Source organism: Coregonus lavaretus, assembly GCF_964263955.1.
Source record: "Coregonus lavaretus genome assembly, chromosome: 35".
Taxonomy (NCBI): Eukaryota; Metazoa; Chordata; class Actinopteri; order Salmoniformes; family Salmonidae; genus Coregonus; species Coregonus lavaretus.
Window position 1 is genome coordinate 7,701,946 of NC_140022.1, and position 19,560 is coordinate 7,721,505.

Below are 19,560 nucleotides of genomic sequence, written 5' to 3' on the forward strand. Positions count from 1 at the left end.
TGGACATTATTTTGCTGTGCTGCTGCAACATAAATGGGCCTATGCATTACACGCCCGGATGGGTTAGCAGAAGAATAAGAGATTTGAAGTGATCTCTGTTGTTCAGGTGTACGTTGAGAGATATTCTCTAATAAGAAGTGATAAGAGACCTGACAGATATTAGACCTGTTAGGCATAGTCATGTCACAGCCTCATCCTGGATCTGCCACTTCGCCTCTCCGCTAAATGTATCTAGCAGCCTAGTGCTGACAGGGAGGGGCTGGTTCTACCTGTGGAGTTGCATCAGATGCTGTCTGATAAGAATTAAACAAAATTGGTAACTTGTTGTTATAAAAGTGTATGTAAAATGTATCAGAAAAGCTGTAAAAACAATAAAAGATATGTGTCCTCCGAAGAGGATGGGTTAATAAAAAATTAAAATAATAATAATAGTAACTTGTTGGTACCAAAGCTGCTTAGTGGTTCTTGTTCTATTGAATCCCAAAGAAACAACCACGTAGCCTAACTCATAGGTTATTGCAATATAACTACCATTCTACCACGTACATTTTCAGTAAATACCTGGTAATTAATTGGCTTAATGGCATTGAATGCACTGCTTTGCTTTTGACTGATCCCTGGGCCACATTGTTGACACACCTGGGCCAATGTATTTGTATTATTCGGCCCCAACTTCACAGCTGAGTGAGTCACTCTGGATTGGTTGATACTGCCCCCTTGAGGTGGTCATACAGAACATAGAGATATTATTAAATTACTAGAGGGGTTATGTCATAAACCCTAAAAGTTCCAGAAGGGGGTGAAAATGGCAGCCAGGGAGAAATCCAAACCAATCTAATTGGAATGAATGGCAGTAGAGGCAAAATCCTGATTTTACTTAGGCGGGAAAATAAAAGTAAGGCATGTGATATCAGAAATTGTGTAATATAATTATTGTCAACCTAAAATATTGTCATATAATTATAAATACAGTTTTCTTCAAATTCATTATTTTACACAATATCTTACAACAGCACTGGCAAACAATGGTTAACCAACTCCCTGACCAAAATGGCTGACCTTATGCCATCATAAGAAGGTTCATGTCCATTCTAGTATTCTAATTCCTAATTCTATGATACAGAACTCCAAATCTAGATGCAATGCAGGAATAATATGATAATATCACACAGGTAGAATTATTTTCATCCAAGACTCACTAGTCATAGGCTCTGTATTATACCCCAAATACTTTCCAAATACATAAGAAATACATTTACTTTCACATAGAATCTTCCTTCGGAAACAGAAATATGTTTCTGTCTACCCAGGCTGGCATTATTATGACAAATTCACTCCAACTCAGAGAGAAATGATCCCATTTTATCCATTTAAATTTTTTTCTCATGAATAATTTCTGTAATAGGCCTAAAATGGTCCCTATCTATCAGTTGTTTAATAAGACATGCTCCATATAAAAAGGCAGCTTCTCGCTATACAAATTACTATGAATAATGAACATTGTTATTCTAACATGCATTGGCGTTTCATCTCTGACTTTGTCCACTAACTAGTACTACAGAGAGGGTATTGCGTAACCATACTAATGACAGCTCTCAACAAACTGATTGTGACAGAGTTAATTATTGCATGGATTGGACCCTTTGCACCCAGCTGCCTGAAGGCATGGATTATGTTGTATCTCAATCGTATAATTTATTTCCTGTCTCCTGTCTTTCCTCTACTAATATAAAGTAACTGCACTGGTGAAAGCCAATACCTAGTATATGCATACACCATATCGAATTCGCCTTTCCTATTTTTTCAGATCAGTGCAGATGAAGGAGATATGGGGAGAGGTTTAACTATGAAGAGGCAGCCCTTAGGTTACGATCAATGGATGAATAACTCCACAATGGCTTTGAGCAGCCTGACTGAGGTGTACTGGTATCTGGTGCCACTAGGGCGAGCTGTTATTGTAAAGCGTCCCTTGCAGTTTCCATGGCGCTCGTACTCTGGCTTTACCCTACTATTGGTTGGATCTATTGGGGGCTATTGATGATCCGATTGGTTGGTGATGTGGTCATCGGATGGTGGAGAGTGGGTCTCATCTCATTCCTCCCACTCTAATATCCCCCTCTACCCCTATACCATTACACATGGGCACACTCACAGATAGACAGAGGGAGCAGGATAGAGGTCAATACAAAGAAAAAGGCAGGACTGGAAAGAGAAAGCGAGAGGAACGGAGAGAGAGAACAGAGAAAGAGAGTTGAAAAGAGGGAAGGCCACACCACACCACAAGAGAGCAAGAGGAAGAGAGAGAGGGAACGAGAGAGCAGTTTCCATAGCAACAGGGAGGGACCAGTGGTAGTGTGGTGCTGGCAGCTATAGTAACACACAGTAGAGAGAGGTACTCTGGTGAGGTAACATCATGGCTGCCTCTGTTTTTCAGCTTCATTCAGCTCAATGGACATTGAACAGTCATTATTTACACAAATCAATATGCCTCTGACAGGACATTATGAAATTACAATAAATCAATACAATTTTATTTGCAAGAAGGTTTTTTCTACAGAAAGCCTATCAGGCCTAAACCCCAATTCAATGTGCATTTAATATAAACCAAAACATCTTTAATTAATTAATTAATTGATATTGTACTCTGTGACAGAGGTAAACTGAACACAAAAAATGACAATTGGTCCTTATTTCAGATTGATTTGGTGAGTATCTTCCTTTGTCTCTTGGTACATGCAGTCCTTTCAAACACGGAGTTCACAATGTAGATGAAGACTTTGTGGTGAATTATCTTAGTATTGTGACAAAGCTCATTCATTGTTGCTGTGACATGCATGGTAGTTATTACAGAACCATCCTACATGCTGAAGCAAGGAAGCATCCATTTCTATTCACATCATAATATCTGGATATTTGCATTACCGGAACTTATAGGCAGCGTTTACACAGGCGGCCCGATTCTGATCTTTTGCCCATTTATGGGCAAAAGCTCTGACCTGATAGATCAAAAGATCAATAATTGGGCAAAAGATCAGAATTGGGCTTCCTGTGTAAATGCATCCATAGAGTTACTGAAATCTGAAAAGTCACGCTGGCTTTAATTATCAAAATAAGTATATTGTTGGGAAGTTAAAAGTGTCAAGATAGACTGTTAATCCACTCAGTGTGTACACACCAAGGCCTGATTGTATGCATGTCTGCCATGCAGTCCAGTGACCATGCACACAACTGTTTACATTGCTAACCAACAAAAATATGGCAGCTTTATTTGACAAAACAGAAACATAAGACATATCCATACAGTTATGGTTGGTTATCAAGATTTCAAAACAGCATTCAGGAAGTCAGAACACAAAACATTTTAGGTTAACAGCAGTAAGAGGTTAACAGAAACAAATGGCACATCATACTCCTGACACGTAATATTTAAATAGTTAAAGACATAATATGGAGCAACTCATAAGCAACTGAACACTGACTTTATACTGTGCATTTCCTTCTATCTATAAAACTGATAGCATATTCTACACATGACTAAAGCACATGTTTTCCTCTTACTACACTGATAGCAGGTTGACATTTATTGGAATGAGTCTTGCCCTGGAGGCAGAACTGAGCAATGTCCACTAGATGGGCCAGCTGCAAAGTCAAAATTGGCTATATTGTACAAATTCATGAAAACTACATTGAGCTTTTTGGTCTAAATTTCAGATTAGGGTTAAGCATTAGGGTTAATAGTGTGGTTAAGGTTCGGTTTAAAATACGATTTTATGACTTTGTGGCTGTGCCAGCTAGTGACCACTCTGCAGAGCTGCCTCCAGGGCAAGATTCATGATGAAAAACACTAACCTGCACTACCTACAGTACATTGGCAAGCAAAGGTGCAGTGATCAGGTGTTGGTATATTAACCCCGTAACCACAGGTCTGGAGACACATTTAGCTGAATAGCACATGGTGGTTAAACTTCGGTCTGAATGTAGGGGGAGCTGGGTTGTGTCCCAAATGGCACCCTATTTCCTACATAGTGCACTACTTTTGACCAGAGCCCTATGGGCAATTGGTGCCCTTGGGCCATGGTGCCATTTGGGACACAGCGCTGATCCTAAACCTGTTCTTCCAGGTAAAAGAGGGCACCAGAATGACAGGGGCTGAGTAATCCTATGTCCAGTGTGTGGTGCAGTATATTAGTAGTATATTATGGTGTATCAAGAGGTGTCGCGTTGTGCACTTAAAGGGACATTTCTAACATTTTCAACTTCGTATTCATCATCTCCAGCACTACCCTAACATCAACGTATGTGAAAATGGCACGTTTCTATGTTTTGAAGTCAAAATGAGTTTTTCTAATAGCATCTGGTGTGCATTGTGATTTCAACCAATTATGAGTAGGCATTGCCTACTAATTGATTAAAATCACATGATGCACACCATATGACGCTGAACGAATATATATATATATATATATATATATATATATATATATATATATATATATATATATATATATAATATAGCCGATTCAAAACATTTTCACATACATTGATGTTGGGGGTAGTGCTGATGATGAATATGAAGTAGAACAATGTATATCCTTTATAGTCTGTTCACTGATGTGTTGTACATGGTGTAGTACTGGGTCGTGTTCAGTAGGCACGAAACACTCCGAAACGGCACTATCTGAACTTGTCCAATAAGAATGTTTGTTTCTGTTACAGTTTACCTTGATGAACACGTCCCTGCTTTCTTGTGTTGTGTAGTAAGACCAGGAGGGTTGGTTACAGGTACAGGGTGTCCATATACAACACGCCCAAACAACTGATCCTGGATCAGACTCCACCAGATAAATATAATAAAAAGGAGGGTGGACAAGCTAGACTCAGATCAGTTCAGCAGCAAGGGAAAAGAGCACCCAGGGGGGCATAAATTGGCAGCTTCACATGTTAATCTTTCTCCCAAACCCGTCTAATGACTCCTTCCGTGCTGGGAGAAAGACAACGATTCACAGTTAATGACAACATCCCGTGTGGCGACTCAGTTCACACTAATGACAGCTTCCTTCTTCCTATGTGACAACTTCCTCAGTTGTGGATTGGCCCCGACTCCCTTAAGAGGCCAAGCCCAGGAGAAATCCACCCACAAACCCACTGGACAGGACGATGTTCCTCTTGACAAACTCTGTGGCCTGCAGAGAGGGGAAGGAGAAGAGAAAACAAGCAAACTGTGAGAGGTCACCTCCAATAACTGAAGGGTTAGAACTGATAATAGATGGCAAAATTAGAATCTTATACGCAGGGTATACTGTGATAAATCCAGGAATGTGGTTGTACATCGTGTGAGTTCACTAGAGGGCGCTGTTGCTGCATTATTAGTCCATCAAATGGATGCGGATGACTCAGGTATTTATGAATTTAGCTATTTCTCCCAAATATGATAATTAAGTATACTTTTTTTCTCATAAGTACATGCACTGCAAGGCACTGAGATTCAAGGGCACTGTAAATCCAATTGAATCAAAAAAGCAGCTCCCACACCCAGGTACTGGTGTTGGTCTCATGGAATTAATTAACAATTAGATAAAGGACCATGTGCACGCACACATCTCAAACCTGTTCACCTTTTAGAATCACATAATACTATAGGCACAATAGCCTACCATAGAGTTACGATTAGGAAAGACAGGCAGTGTTATTGATACCTTTACCTCCTCGATGAAGGAGTTAATTTCAGGGGCTGCTTGCTTGGTTCTCTTCTTCAGGTGTTTCTTTGCTTTATTCACATCCTTCTCCACTTTCTTCCAGTCCACCTGCACGTAGCCACTGTGATTCGCTATCTGTAGGAGAAGGTGCAGAAATGAAAATTAGTGGTGTTTGTTGGTTTGCATTTGAAGTGGCACTCCGTTCACGTTATTACATGTGATCTCATTGGAATAGAGATGTGTATTATATCAGTACCCAGCATTGACTCAGTAAAAATATGATGCATCTCTAACCTGTAACAACAGGAACCCTCCACCTACGGCAGTAGCAGCTATCTTCCCTACTCTCTGGAACAAGTATCCTGCACACCTGAATGTGAGAGAGAAGGAGTGACTTATAGCAGTGTTGTAGTACTCGAGTCCAGGACACAGACTTGACTCGGACTCAAGTCACAATTTTCATGGCTCTGCTCGGACTGGACCAGTAGTGACTTTGTTGTCAGAAAATCTCTCTTTGTTGCATAATTTAAAATAGGGTGCCTACTAGCTACAACAGCAAATGTTAGAGAGCTGTATTATCTAGATATACTCCCGAGTGGCGCAGCGGTCTAAGACACTGCATCTCAAAGCTTGAGGCGTCACTATAGACCCCCTGGTTCGATTCCAGGCTGTATCACAACCGGCCGTGATTGGGAGTCCCATAGGGCGGCGCACAATTGGCCTAGCGTCGTCCGGGTTTGGCCGGTGTAGGCAGTCACTGTAAATACGAATTTGTTCTTAACTGACTTGCCTAGTTAAATAAAGGTAAAATACAATTTGAAATTTGAAAAAGACTTTAAATGTGCAACAGTTTAACAGAATTTAGATTTTTTAATGGTTGGACCGCACCTTTTAGCACTACCAAGGGACTTGTGACTCAAGTATAAAGGACTCGGACTTGAACACTTGGGACTTGACCTCAAGGTTTAGTGACCTGACTATATCACTGACTCATACCATGTATTTCATCAGTGAAATGTGTTGATGTGTTTACTAGGGGCCAAAGATCCACACATATGTAGCCTCTACACCTTTGCTTTGGGTTACATACCAGCCAGTGACCCCTCCCATCATGATCTGCGTGGTCACAGAGTATTTCTCTGCGAGGGGACCAGAGTTATTCCCAAACACCATGCTCCACCATTGGTGCCTCCGGGCGTACTCTGTCAGGTCCACCACCTCATAGGTCTCGTCCTCGCTCTCCGGCTCTGGATCATCCTTATCTGATAAGATGTCATCTGGGATGAAGGAAAGACATACAAAGAACTTAAGCTGTTTTGCTTTCACTTTCTGTAATCTAGGCAACCTAGGGGCAGGATTCAGGTCCAAATTCAGTCCAATGACCTCACAGTCAAGAAACAGTTCCAATGCATGCATCTAAAGCTTTGCTGTAACTTCAAAGTAGTATTGACAGGATACACAAAACACATTCATTCATAGATTATTGATTTAAAACATGACTGGAATACTTGTTTCGTGAGTAATCACGTTCACGTCATTAGTATAAAGTGTATATCAGCGATAACGTTACTGTTGTCGGAATAGGAGCCATGGGTGACAAACAAATAACTTTACAATGCCAATGGCTGGTATTTGGGGCGATGGGCGATTGCATGCCATTGTTGTTTAGAAATTAGGCTAAATTGCTAGCAACAAAGCTAGCCATCCAGTCAGTAAAGCCCCACTGTCAAAAGCCGCAGCTGAACGAATAGCAATATTTAAGTGTTTAGATGTCTTGCTAATGGAATTAGCTATATATAATACAGCTGATTCGTTGTTATAATTCGAGATTATTTTATCCATAAACAGGGGCTAGCACTAACCTTCTTTGCGATCCGCCATTTTGGAGAAAATTACATCAGGATGTTGACAGCTGTATGCATGCCACGCCCCTGAGCTTTATAAACCTCTGCTGGCCCCGCCTACAGAATGATGCTTTGCCACATCAGTATTTTAACACTTTGATCTTCCTTCTCTGAAATGTTGCAAAATGTTGACAATTTCATTTGTAACCATAAAAATGTTCCATACAAAATAAGATTCGATTTCCTTCATATTAGATTCAATTTCTGCCCAAAATAGCTATCAAAAAAGCTGTTTGGATAATTGGATTTGAGGATTTACATTGGATGGATAGATTTGTCTTTGTCTAACAAATGACAAAGTCTGGGTTATTTTGAAAATGTCTCTAGCTGGGGGAAAAAAACACCAACAAGAATGATTGCTATTCATTTCATTTTCAAGACATGTACAAAAGTGAGAATGTAATTCATAACACAGTAGATAAACACAAATACAGTAGAACTAGCTAGTACATTTAAAAAAATGCAAACAGATCAAATTGGTATCAACCACAAAAATGTATAGGAATGTCGATGTCTAGGGCAACGATGATGTCATCCAATCTATTATTATGATTGCAAGGTGAGAGACATTTGTAGTTACACAGTCCTAATCAGAATTCTTACCTCCAAACATCATTGCAACGTTTTATTTAGACATGCTTCCCCATTAACAGCAAATAATACTGGTATCAAGTATTTGCACACATTTCTCAGAAGTTGTGACACTTAAATGTATTTAGTAATATGACAGTTGTTTGCATGTAGCTAGTTAACATAGTTATTTATGCACTTTGCAAAACAAATCAATCAATTTGAATACCTATACAATACAACCATACACAAACTGCATTTTTGCTTTTGAGAAAATAATGAAAATGTATAATTGATTTTAGTGGTTTGTAAAAAGCTAAATGAAGATGGGTAAAAAAAAAAAATCTAGTCATATGCTGATATTCAGACGTATCTATTGGCTGAAGAGGTAGGAGAGGCGTGACTACGGCGGCGCGTGGGTTCGCTTGCTTGTGTGACACAATTATAACAACTTTAAGCTGGTGGCTGTGGGGAATTTTATGGTCAAATAATAGTATTTTCAAACTGCAAGAATTGCACTTCATGCATTACATTTTATTAGTTGCATAAACCGTGCCTAAAAATGTGACGCGAAGACTTTTTGGAGGGGTACTTGTTTTCCTGAAAGGATTTACCATTTTGAATTGCGTTTTTGATCCTGGAGAAAAGTTTATTCTATCTAATCAATTTTTTGTTTTCCCTCTTTGATTTGGTGGAGTATCTCGTTCGCCCTCTCGTCGCGATTCCATGCAATCGTGCGGAGTCTCGCTCGCTGTTGCTGCCTGCGCTGCTGCTCGGAGTCTCGGCTCGGCTTCTGGTGGTGATGAGGAAAAGAAAATGGCGGCGGGAAAAGCCAGTGAAACCGAGGAGGACTTTCCGACGCTGACAGCCCAAGAGAGGGACAGCTTGGTCGGAATTGACAGGTCGGAGTCAAAGCCCTGCACACACCTCTAGTGTATTCTTAATATTCTGTACACGCGTTTACCGTTTTTATACGTTAAATCCATTTGCACAGCAGTGAAAGTGATACTGAACCGCCTGTGTTGTCTTCTTGCTTGCAGCTCACTGTTTGGATTTCAGAGGCTTCATGAAGATGGCGCCAGAACGAAGGCCTTACTGTTGAAGGTAGCTCGCTAAGTTGCAAACACACAGGACCAGCCGGTCGTTGAACCACAACACTTGCACCTTCTACATTCTTACCCACAGAGTAATACATGTAACTATGTTATCCTAACAAACATAGCCAGTCCACTCTCAGGTGAGAGCACGGACTCTGGTTAACCATACACCCATCACACGATGTGCGCAGAGCGACCCTGCGGCTACGCAGCGTTCCTACCCTACTTCTCTCCTTCGCTAGCTAATCCAATAGTGAAAATGAACGGCTTTTCCATTGCATAAACACATTTTAGTAACCCAACTGGCTATGTTCGTTGTGTTATTAGGGTGGCCTTGCATTTATCTAACTCGTCAAGTTGACCAACTTAGCTATTTGATAGTCACAAAAAGGCTTGCCATATCAAATGTTTCTGCCAAGTTGGTTTGTATTGGGGTGCAGTAGAAATGGCTAACAAGCCTGGTAGTTGAAGAAGCTAGCTAATTAACGTTAGCCAGCTGGCTGTGTAATATAACATTTGAAGTACATACTTGTGAACTAGTCGCTAGTCATTTATATTGATAAGAAGAACCATCACATGCAACCCTTTAATTTAGCCTGCTAGCAAAGGGCTATCTAGCTAGCAATTCCCCTGCTAATTTGCTAACGTTAACTAGCTTGTGAAACGTGCGTTGTTGGACTCTGGAGTTGGCTAGCTCATTCTGAATGTTAGCTAGCTAGAGATTCAGTGGTCAGGCACATATATCATTGAATGATTTGGCATTAGCCAGTGTTTTTTTTTACAGCTAAAATCATCACTGTGATATAAACATAAGTTAACGTTAGATAGTCAGCTAGCCAAAGCTACCGAGTATGATAAAGTAACCTTTAATTGGTCAGAGAATTAGCTAACGTTAGGAAAGCTACGTTGTTTTAATGGCGATTTAACGTTTTATCACAGAGTAGACTTCCCATTATGTCAGGAAAGTATTTTTGCTTGCTGCACTGTGTATCTGGCTCGTGCAACATGTATGCATGCATTTGAGCCGTTCTCGTGCCCCTGAGTTGGTGTTGATTGTGAAAACGTTATAAACTTGTGATGGGCTCGATACGGGCTGTTCCAATGGCTGCTAACTAGCTAAACGCGTTAGCTGTTTGGATAGCTAGCTAGTAATGGCTGCTTGGGCCGGTCCAAGATGGCGGGACAGGGAGGAGTGACACCGAAATCTAGCTATGTGGGGAGCTCAATAAAAACCTATATCTAACGAAATTACATGCAATTCGTTTGCAGGTTTTGATTGACCCCTTTCGCCGTGTTCCACGCAGTGTGGCTTATGTTGGTTTGTTGACAGTTTTCATTGACCGTCTGTGGATGTGTCCCTTCGTAGCTACGTTTTGCATCACAGCATCATCAACCTGTAGCTAGCACAGTGAACAAAGGACAAAGTTGCAGACATTTATTAATTTTTGCGCATTGTATTGAATTTGTAATGTTCACAGTTGGTGTTTACAATGGACGAAGTATGGGGATAGAAGCTATGTTGCCACAGTAAATAAATTATTGGCTTCCCAGGGTGCTTAGAAAGTAGGCTTGCCAGCGAGCTAGCATGCTGGGTTACTAGCTACGTAAACAAAAAAGGATAATCTACTGCAAATTCAAATTTTTACATTTTAGTCATTTAGCAGACGCTCTTATCCAGAGCGACTTACAGTTAGTGAGTGCATACATTTTTAATACTGGCCCCCCATGGGAATCAAACCCACAAATCACTGGAAAGATGATGGCAAACTGGCCACACCACTATCCCAGCCTCAGTTCAAACCCTCACCAATTCAGCCATTCTCCCTGCAATGTTTCCCCTAGGATTTTTTTCAGAAAAGTTGGCGTGGTAGTGGCAAATGGCGCTTTTGCTGACTGATATTTTAGAGGCCCTCTTGGCAGCAGAGACAATGTTGATATTTTAAAGTTAATTTCCTGCAATTCTACATGTTTTCCCATGTGGCTGAGAGAAATGCAGTTTTAAAGCTAATTTCCTGCAATTCTACACATTTTGTCATTGCTTATCCTGTGTTCTTACGCTATTTGAGTGACAAAAAAAATTAAAAAATCAATGGGGACCAAAATGCCATGACATGTTTAGAATTTGATTCTCCTGACTGTCTAGTTTTTATTTAGGTGATTGTTAGTTATCAATGGTGATCTTATAAAATATATATATACACACACAGTACCAGTCAAAACTCATGAGTAGGTGTGTCCAAACTTTTGACTGGTACTATATGTGTGTATATATATCTTTTTTCCTACATACTTTATATCTGTGTTTACTCGTTTAAGTTGACACTGAAAATGTTTAGCATCCCGATAATTATTTTATGTATTTTTTATTTATTAAAAAAAAAAACACATTTAAAATAGAAAATGAATACAGGGAAAGACTGCTCTGTCTCAGCATTTAGCTGGGACTTTATACCCATGCATTCTGTTTGCATTTATTCTCTCAAGTGATGCAGGGGGCCAATGGAGGAATGACCCCTTTGTCTCTTCATATCTGAGATACAGTTAATTTTAAAATGTCATGTCCTTTTTTTGCTTTTTTTGCTCTCACTTTAAAGGTTGCCTAGATTCATATTGTATAGGTTAAAGGTACTCCTTATTTCCCTACTCTGAGATGTGGGGGCAGATGCTAGCGGGACGACACATACTAAAACCAGTCCCTTGCTCTGTGGGGAATGCGGCCCCATGTAACCTTACTAGCTACCCTACACCCTGGTATTCACCTCAGCCATCACGTGATGCACTCCTAGGGATGTGGTCAATTTAAATCTTGACATGAATCAAACATATTTTCCATGCACTAAATGAATGACCCCTATGTGTTTCTCCTGCATTGCACCTGCTTTCGCAATCATTTTTGCTGCTTTTTAAAATGTGTATGTTGATGTAGCCAACCTCCATCAGCTGTTTTATGGCGCATTGACCACCAGGAATAAGTTTGGACATTATGATAGTCCCGTGTAGCTCCCGTGTAGGGTTGTGGGTTCGTTTCCCACGGGGGGACAGTATGAAAAAAAGAAATGTATGCACTCACTAACTGTAAGTCGCTCTGGATAAGAGCATCTGCTAAATTACTAAAATGTAAAATGATGATAAAACTAGTAGCCTATGTGAAGCTACTAACTCAACATTTGTTAGACAGTGTCACTTAATTTTTTTAAACTGGAACCTTTTTCCTCAAATGGTTTGACCAGATTTCTATATCACTCGTCTCCCGATTTTTAGTTTTTTGTTGCTGTGAGGAGCTTTACCGCTCTTTCTCTTCTACAGCTTTATTAGTTTTGAGTGTCTGCCCTGTCTGGCACAGTGCACAGTCGCTCTGTTGCACAGCTATCTACGCCCAGATAACACAGAGTTCAAGTCTACTGACAGAACTGGGTCGCCGTATCGCCACCACTGGATTAGGTGGCAACAACATAGAAATAGAATGAGTAGAACTCAAACCCGGTTCTCTTATTCCACACAATGTTCCATCTCCATGGGCCTACTATACTGAACACAAATATATAAATGCAACAATTTCAACGATTTTACTAAGTTACAGTTCATATAAGGAAATCAGTCAATTGAAATAAATGTGTTCAATCCTAATCTATGGATTTCACATGACTGGGCAGGTGATGTAGCTCAGTTGGTTGAGCATGGCGTTTGCAACGCCAGGGTTGTGGGTTTGTTTCCCATGGGGGGCCAGTATGAAAATATAAAAAATAATGTATGCACTCACTAACTGTAAGTCGCTCTGGATAAGAGCGTCTGCTAAATGACTAAAATGTAAAATGTAAATGTGTGCAGCCATGGGTGGGGCTGGGAGGGCATAGGACCAATCACTTGAGAGCCAGGCCCACCCACTGGGGAGCCAGGCACAGCCAATCAGAATGAGTTTTTCCCCACAAAAGGGCTTTCGACAGAAATACTCAATTTCATCAGCTGTCCGGGTGGCTGGTCTCAGACGATCCCTCAGGGGAAGAAGCTGTATGTGGAGGTCCTGGGGTGGTGTGGTTACACGTTGTCTGCGGTTGTGAGGCCGGTTGGACGTACTGCCAAATTCTCTAAAATGAGATTGGAGGCGGTTTATGGTAGAGAAATGAACATTAAATTATCTGGCAACAGCTCTGTTGGACATTCCTACAGTCAGCATGCCAATTGCACACATCTGTGGCATTGTGTTGTGACAAACTGCACATTTTAGAGTGGCCTTTTATTGTCCCCAGCACAAGGTGCACCTGTGTAATGATCATGCTGTTTAATCAGCTTCTTGATATGCCACACCTGTCAGGTGGATGGATTATCTTGGCAAAGGAGAAATGCTCACTAACTAAATTTGTGCACAACATTTGAGAAATAAGCTTTTTGTGCATATGGAATATTTCTGGGATCTTTTATTTCAGCTCATGAAACATGAGACCAACACTTTACATGTTGTGTTTATGTTTTTGTTCAGTATAGTTTGATTAGCAGTGTGCACAGCTGTACCATTGAATGAGAGTTGCATATTAACTTCAATGCACGAAGATGACATTAAAAGGAAGAAGCATAATAGCGGGTACTTTCTTTGGAGTTTTACTGACCCCAACCAAGTACACAAAATCAATGTTTCTAGCCACCCTCATCCTGACCCTTTTTGGGAATAAACTGATTTAGATCAATGAATTAACATCCCCCTCCACATTCACACACTCAAACAAATTGGTATTCAATCAATTTGTATTTTATTTGCAGCAGCTGTGACTTTGATATGAAGTGGAGCACTAACATGTTATGGAATCAATTGCAGTTTGTTTATCGGTATAAAATCACATTTGCAACTTGTTTACTTCGGCCCATATCATTGTATTTGTTTTACTTTCATGAGATGTGTTGCTCGTTAGGAAAGCACAGATGCGTTGTGAGCTCATTATCAAGCACCAATGTTCGTTCCTGCTGCATTGTGTACCAGTGCCACGTTAGGCATCATCGCTTTACTGGAGTAAACAGCCAACTTTCATCTACTTTGTCATATGAACTCGCATGCTTGTTAAGCCTACTGTGCAGGGTGTGCGTATTCTCATAAAGGCTGAGCCGCAGCTACATTTAATGAGATTGATCTCATCTGTGATGTTAGTTGAATTCTGGGCTTGGCCTCTCTCAGCTGTGTTGTCTGTCATTTCTCTGGGCCCCTCCCCCTTTCCACCATAAACAAACCTCCAGTCAGTCAGTCAGTCTGAATGGTGATATAAGAAGGGTATCGACACACACACAAATGCATCCTCAACCACTCAATCATGCTGAGGCTGTTCAAAGAGACCAGGCAAAAAAACTAACTTTTTGGTCCACCAGCCACTGTGGAAGGTAGATTTAAAAATCTACCAGCCACTCAGGTTTTTTTTACAAAAAAAAAACTCCCAGATGAGCATGGTTGGTAATGTTTCTAAAACAATGTATTACTAGTAATAAGTGATGTGGTATATTGCTCAATTTTATATATTTTAAAAAAACTAAAATATCACAGATGAGGCCAACATGTTCAGCTGCCCTTTTTAAGTTTGGGAGGTTACCGTTGCAACAAGGACACTCAAGCAACTCGAGTTGTCAGTGACGGTGTGCCTGTGAGAGAGAATCTGACTAGTAGCTGTGTCTTCGCTAGCAGTTGAAGCAAATTCAAACATTGAAAAACAACCTAGCTTGTGAACAAAATAATGTAAATAGCCAAGAAACAAAGTATCACTTTAGTAGACTCAAGTAAATTAGACCATCTTTTATGCTTGTGCATAGCGCTTCTGAAAATGAATCTTCAGCACTTCAATCACATTGCGCACAGCTACCTAGCCAGTGTTGTGCGAGGTGGGACATACACAAAAGTATGTGGACACCCCTTCACATTAGTGGATTCAGCTATTTCAGCCACACCCGTTGCTGACAGGTGTATAAAATTGAGCACACAGCCATGCAATCTCCATAGACAAACATTGGCAGTAGAATGGCCTTACTGAAGAGCTCAGTGACTTTCAACGTGGCACCGTCATAGGATGCCACCTTTCCAGCAAGTCAGTTCGTCAAATTTCTGCCTTGCTAGAGCTGCTTCGGTCAACTGTAAGTGCTGTTATTGTGAAGTAGAAATGTCTAGGAGCAACAACCACCGTGAAGTGGTAGGCCACACAAGCTCACAAATCGTCTGTCCTCGGTTGCTACACTCACTACGGAGTTCCAAACTGCCTCTGGAAGCAACATCAGCAAAAAAAAGAATGGTTGGGAGCTTCATGAAATGGGTTTCTATGGCCGAGCAGCCGCACACAAGCATAAGATCACCATGTGCAATGCCAAGCATCGACTGGAGTGGTGTAAAGCTCGCTGCCATTGGACTCTGGAGCAGTGGAAATGTGTTCTCTGGAGTGATGAATCACGCTTCACCATCTGGCAGTCCGATGGATGAATCTGGGTTTGGCGGATGCCGGCTGAACGCTACCTGCTCGAATGCATAATGCCAACTGTAAAGTTTGGTGGAGGAGGAATAATGGTCTGAGGTTGTTTTTCATGGTTCAGGCTACAGATACACACACACACACACACACTGAACAAAAATATAAACGCAACATGTAAAGTGTTGGTCCCATGTTTCATGAGCTGAAATACACACAGAAATCTTATTTCTCTCTCATTTTGTGCACACATTTGTTTCCATCCCTGTTAGTGAGCATTTCTCCTTTGCTAAGATAATTCATCCTCCTGACAGGTGTGGCATATCAAGCTGATTAAACAGCATGATCATTACAGTTGCGCCAGGGACAATAAAAGGCCACTCTAAAATGTGCAGTTATGTCACACAACAGAATGCCACAGATGTGTGCAATTGGCATGCTGACTGCAGGAATGTCCACTAGAGCTGTTGCCAGAGAATTGAATGTTCGTTTCTCTACCATAAGCCGCCTCCAACGTCGTTTTAGAGAATTGGGCAGTACGTCCAACCGGCCTCACAACCGCAGACCACGCGCAACCACGCCACCCCAGGACCTCCACATCCGGCTTCTTGACCTGCAGGATCGTCTGAGACCAGCCACCCAGACAGCTAATGAAACTGTGGGTTTGCACAACCGTAGAATTTCTGCACAAACTGTCAGAAACCGTCTCAGGGATGCTCACCGTCCTCACCAGGGTCTGGACCTGACTGCAGTTTGGAGTCGTAACCAACTTCAGCGGGCAAACGCTCACCTTTGATGGCTACTGGCACGTTGGAGAAGTGTGCTATTCATGGATGAATCCTGATTTAAACTGTACCGGGCAAATGGCAGACGGCCTGTATGGTGTCGTGTGGGCGAGTGGTTTGCTGATGTCAACGTTGTGAACAGAGTGCCCCATGGTGGCGGTGGGGTTATGGTATGGGCAGGCATAAGCTACGGACAACAAACACAATTGCATTTTATCGAAGGCATTTTGAATGCACAGAGATACCGTGATGAGATCCTGAGGCCTTGGTCGTGCCGTTCATCCGTCAACTCTATGCGAAGGAGATATGGCACGCTGCGTGAGGCAAATGGTGGTCACAGCACATACTGACTGGCTTTCTGATCCACATCCCTACATTTTTTAAAATGGTATCTGTGACCAGTTATTTAAAATCGAAATGAGAAGTTAATGCTTAAACTCACAAATGTCATGGCGTTAAAGCAGTTCTGCGTGGAAGAGTGGGACAATTTATCCACAGGGACGTGAGAGACTGATCAACTACAGGAAGCGCTTGATTGGAGTCATTGCAGCTAAAGGTGGCACAACCAGTTGAGTTTAACGGGGCAGTTACTTTTTCGCATTGGGTGTTGCATAATATGAAATAAGTATGTAGTTGTTTGTTCACTCAGGTTCCGTTTATCTAATATTCGGTTTTAGTTGAAGATCTGATGACGTTCAGTATAAAAAATATGCAAAAGTAAAGACCATTAGAAAGGGGGCAGATACTTTTTGATGTGTGTGATTCGTTGTGCTTTGTGTGATTAGCTACCAGCTATGAAACAAAACGACAAACACTTACTTGACATAAATATGCTCATACTTGACTCCTAACTCTATTTTTATTTACAAATGCGAGTGAAATGCTTGCACTGTGGAGCCCTGACCACCCGCCAATGTGGCTGGTGAAATAGACATCTTACCCGCCAATGCCAAAATCTACCCGCATTTGGCGGGTGTTAATTTTAGGCTCTGGTACGTACCCCTTTGTTTTGCCGTGTGAGTGAATGTCTGTTGTACCGCATGTCTCTCGTCTGGTCCACATAGCACACAGGATCTAACATAGCACACAGGATCTAACCAAATGACAGGTCCCACAGAGGGAACTCTTTTTGTGATGAAGTTAGTTGCCATACACAGACAGCATATACCCACGTTAGGTTCTGTTCTTCCCCAGCCCATGCCTTGCCTTCTGAGTGATCTAACACACCTCAGTATTGCCCACTATCCCTGAACATTGACTACTGAGTAGGCCAAGGGCAATCATGAATATCGTCACTCACTACTGTTATTGGTTCACTGTCATAGCACAAAGTCACCTGAACTTGCTAGTCCAGTTGAGGGACAAGTGGACATTTTGTCCTCTATTCTCCTCATCCTCCCCAACCACACACTGACACCCACGTTTCGGAGAAACATAAGTAATGCGGTCATCGAGTTAATCATTGGCTGGTCATTATCAACATTCTTTTAAGTGCTCAATCTGCAAACAGAGTTTTGAATCGGTCTTGTTCAAACATACTTATTTTTTTCTCTCTCTTCCCGCCCGCCTGATGAGTGAGTGATCCAAGATGCACCCAGATATCTAGGGTCTAACTGTAGAGGACACATGAATTGGCAGCAGGGAATTAAACATGATAAAAAGTTGAGCGGATCTCTTGGGCGAGAGTCATTCGACTTGTGAGTGTTGGTGTGGCTGATGTGCTCTTAAGTGTGTTTTCTGCAGGTGTGTGTGTGACAACTGTATCAGAAGGAATGTTTTCGGGTGCATTTATTTCTTGCTGTTGATGTATATTCAGTGATTGTGCTCCGTTTTAGAAGCCATGTCCTCAGAGAGCTGTTACTCAGAGTGCAGGGAAACCCAGTTTATTGGCCTCTGAGTTCACCCCTCCAAGAGTTCAGCAGCAGTCCACCAGAAGTGTGTGTGCATGTTGGGTGTGTGTGTTTAATGTGTGTGATTAGGCTTCAGGCAGAGCGATCCCTGTGAGTGTGCATGTGAGCATCTCGCTGTGTTTTCTTTTCCAGTGGAAGAAGGCAATATAAAAACATGGACCAACAGACATAATGGAACTAAATCCATACCATCGCTCCCAATCATACATTGATATCTGATTTAAATAGAAAGTGGCACCCTATCCCCTATATAGTGCACCACTTTTGACCAGGACATATGGGGCTCTGGTCAAAATTAGTGCACTGTAGGGATAGGGGGCCATTTGGGACAGTTCCCATGTGAGACTTCCTGGTAAAAGAGACTGCTGTCTGTGTTCATGCTGAGTTTCTTCTTGCTGTATTTGTCCTCAGGCTGTTCGTTGCTACGCTTCTCTCATCTTGAAGGCTGAAGGAAAAGTGGAGCCAGAGTTATTCTGCCAGCTAGGCCACTTCAACCTCCTACTGGAGGAGTACGCTAAAGGTGAGATGACGCACCTCTTTCTCTCCCCCCTCTCTCTCGCTCTCCCCCCTCTCTCTCGCTCTCCCCCCTCTCTCTCGCTCTCCCCGCTCTCTCTCCCTCCCCCTCATCCCCGTCAAAAGAGACAGCCATGTATACATTAATAAATAAATAATACAATCATGCAATCAATTTGACTTTTTTTTTAACCAATCTACCTAACAACATAATGGTAATCATTTGTTTGAATGGTAAATCTCTATTGATTAACTGGGTAAATCAAGATGTAGCCTAGGCCTATCCACATGAATGCATATTCAATAGGAGTGTGTCCATGAATTTAGTTATTGAGCAATCCGCTTTGAAATCAGCGTATTTTGCGTTATGATTGGTGTTATATTATCACAAACAAAGTACCAGGGTAGTGAATTGATGAAAGCTTCAGCTGTAAGCTAGTAAGAAAAGTTAGCCTACAAAGCTGGAAGCTACCGGTATTTTCTTGCATTGTAAAGTGTTCTAGCCTGTATGGACATTGTTTTGCGAACAGTAATTAAGTCAACATTTCTACATGCCGTGTCGCATTATTTAAGTGCGTTAACTTCTGTGCAGCATGAGTGGGGAGCTAACATGATGCAGTCCAGACTCCCAGTGCAACCTAACGTCAAGTGGAG

The 19,560-nt window shown here is 41.6% G+C and overlaps 2 protein-coding genes across 3 annotated transcripts in view; one reads left to right on the forward strand and one right to left on the reverse strand.

Annotated features, from left to right (window-relative positions):
* Nucleotides 1-3,231: 3,231 nt before the first annotated feature.
* On the reverse strand, nucleotides 3,232-7,618 carry LOC311109910 (FUN14 domain-containing protein 1-like). 2 transcript variants are annotated; one of them, XM_084152926.1, is made up of 5 exons: nucleotides 7,559-7,618; nucleotides 6,787-6,973; nucleotides 5,991-6,066; nucleotides 5,703-5,831; nucleotides 3,232-5,183 (listed from the first exon to the last, which is right to left on the reverse strand). In XM_084152926.1, the coding sequence occupies exons 1-5, from the start codon at nucleotides 7,575-7,577 to the stop codon at nucleotides 5,106-5,108; spliced, it is 489 nt and encodes a 162-aa protein (XP_084009052.1). In that variant the 5' UTR covers nucleotides 7,578-7,618; the 3' UTR covers nucleotides 3,232-5,105. The 2 variants fall into 2 exon arrangements, with proteins under 2 accessions (XP_084009052.1, XP_084009051.1); XM_084152925.1 differs by having other exon boundaries at nucleotides 5,697-5,831.
* An 897-nt stretch (nucleotides 7,619-8,515) lies between these two features.
* The window catches only part of LOC311109914 (lysine-specific demethylase 6A-like), a 35,432-nt gene continuing 24,387 nt past the window's right edge, over nucleotides 8,516-19,560 (forward strand). Inside the window, exons 1-3 of the mRNA XM_084152930.1 lie at nucleotides 8,516-9,072; nucleotides 9,211-9,274; nucleotides 18,805-18,913. Of these exons, the coding sequence (XP_084009056.1) occupies nucleotides 8,897-9,072; nucleotides 9,211-9,274; nucleotides 18,805-18,913 (349 nt within the window). The 5' untranslated portion in view covers nucleotides 8,516-8,896. The remainder of the gene's footprint in view (nucleotides 9,073-9,210; nucleotides 9,275-18,804; nucleotides 18,914-19,560) is intronic.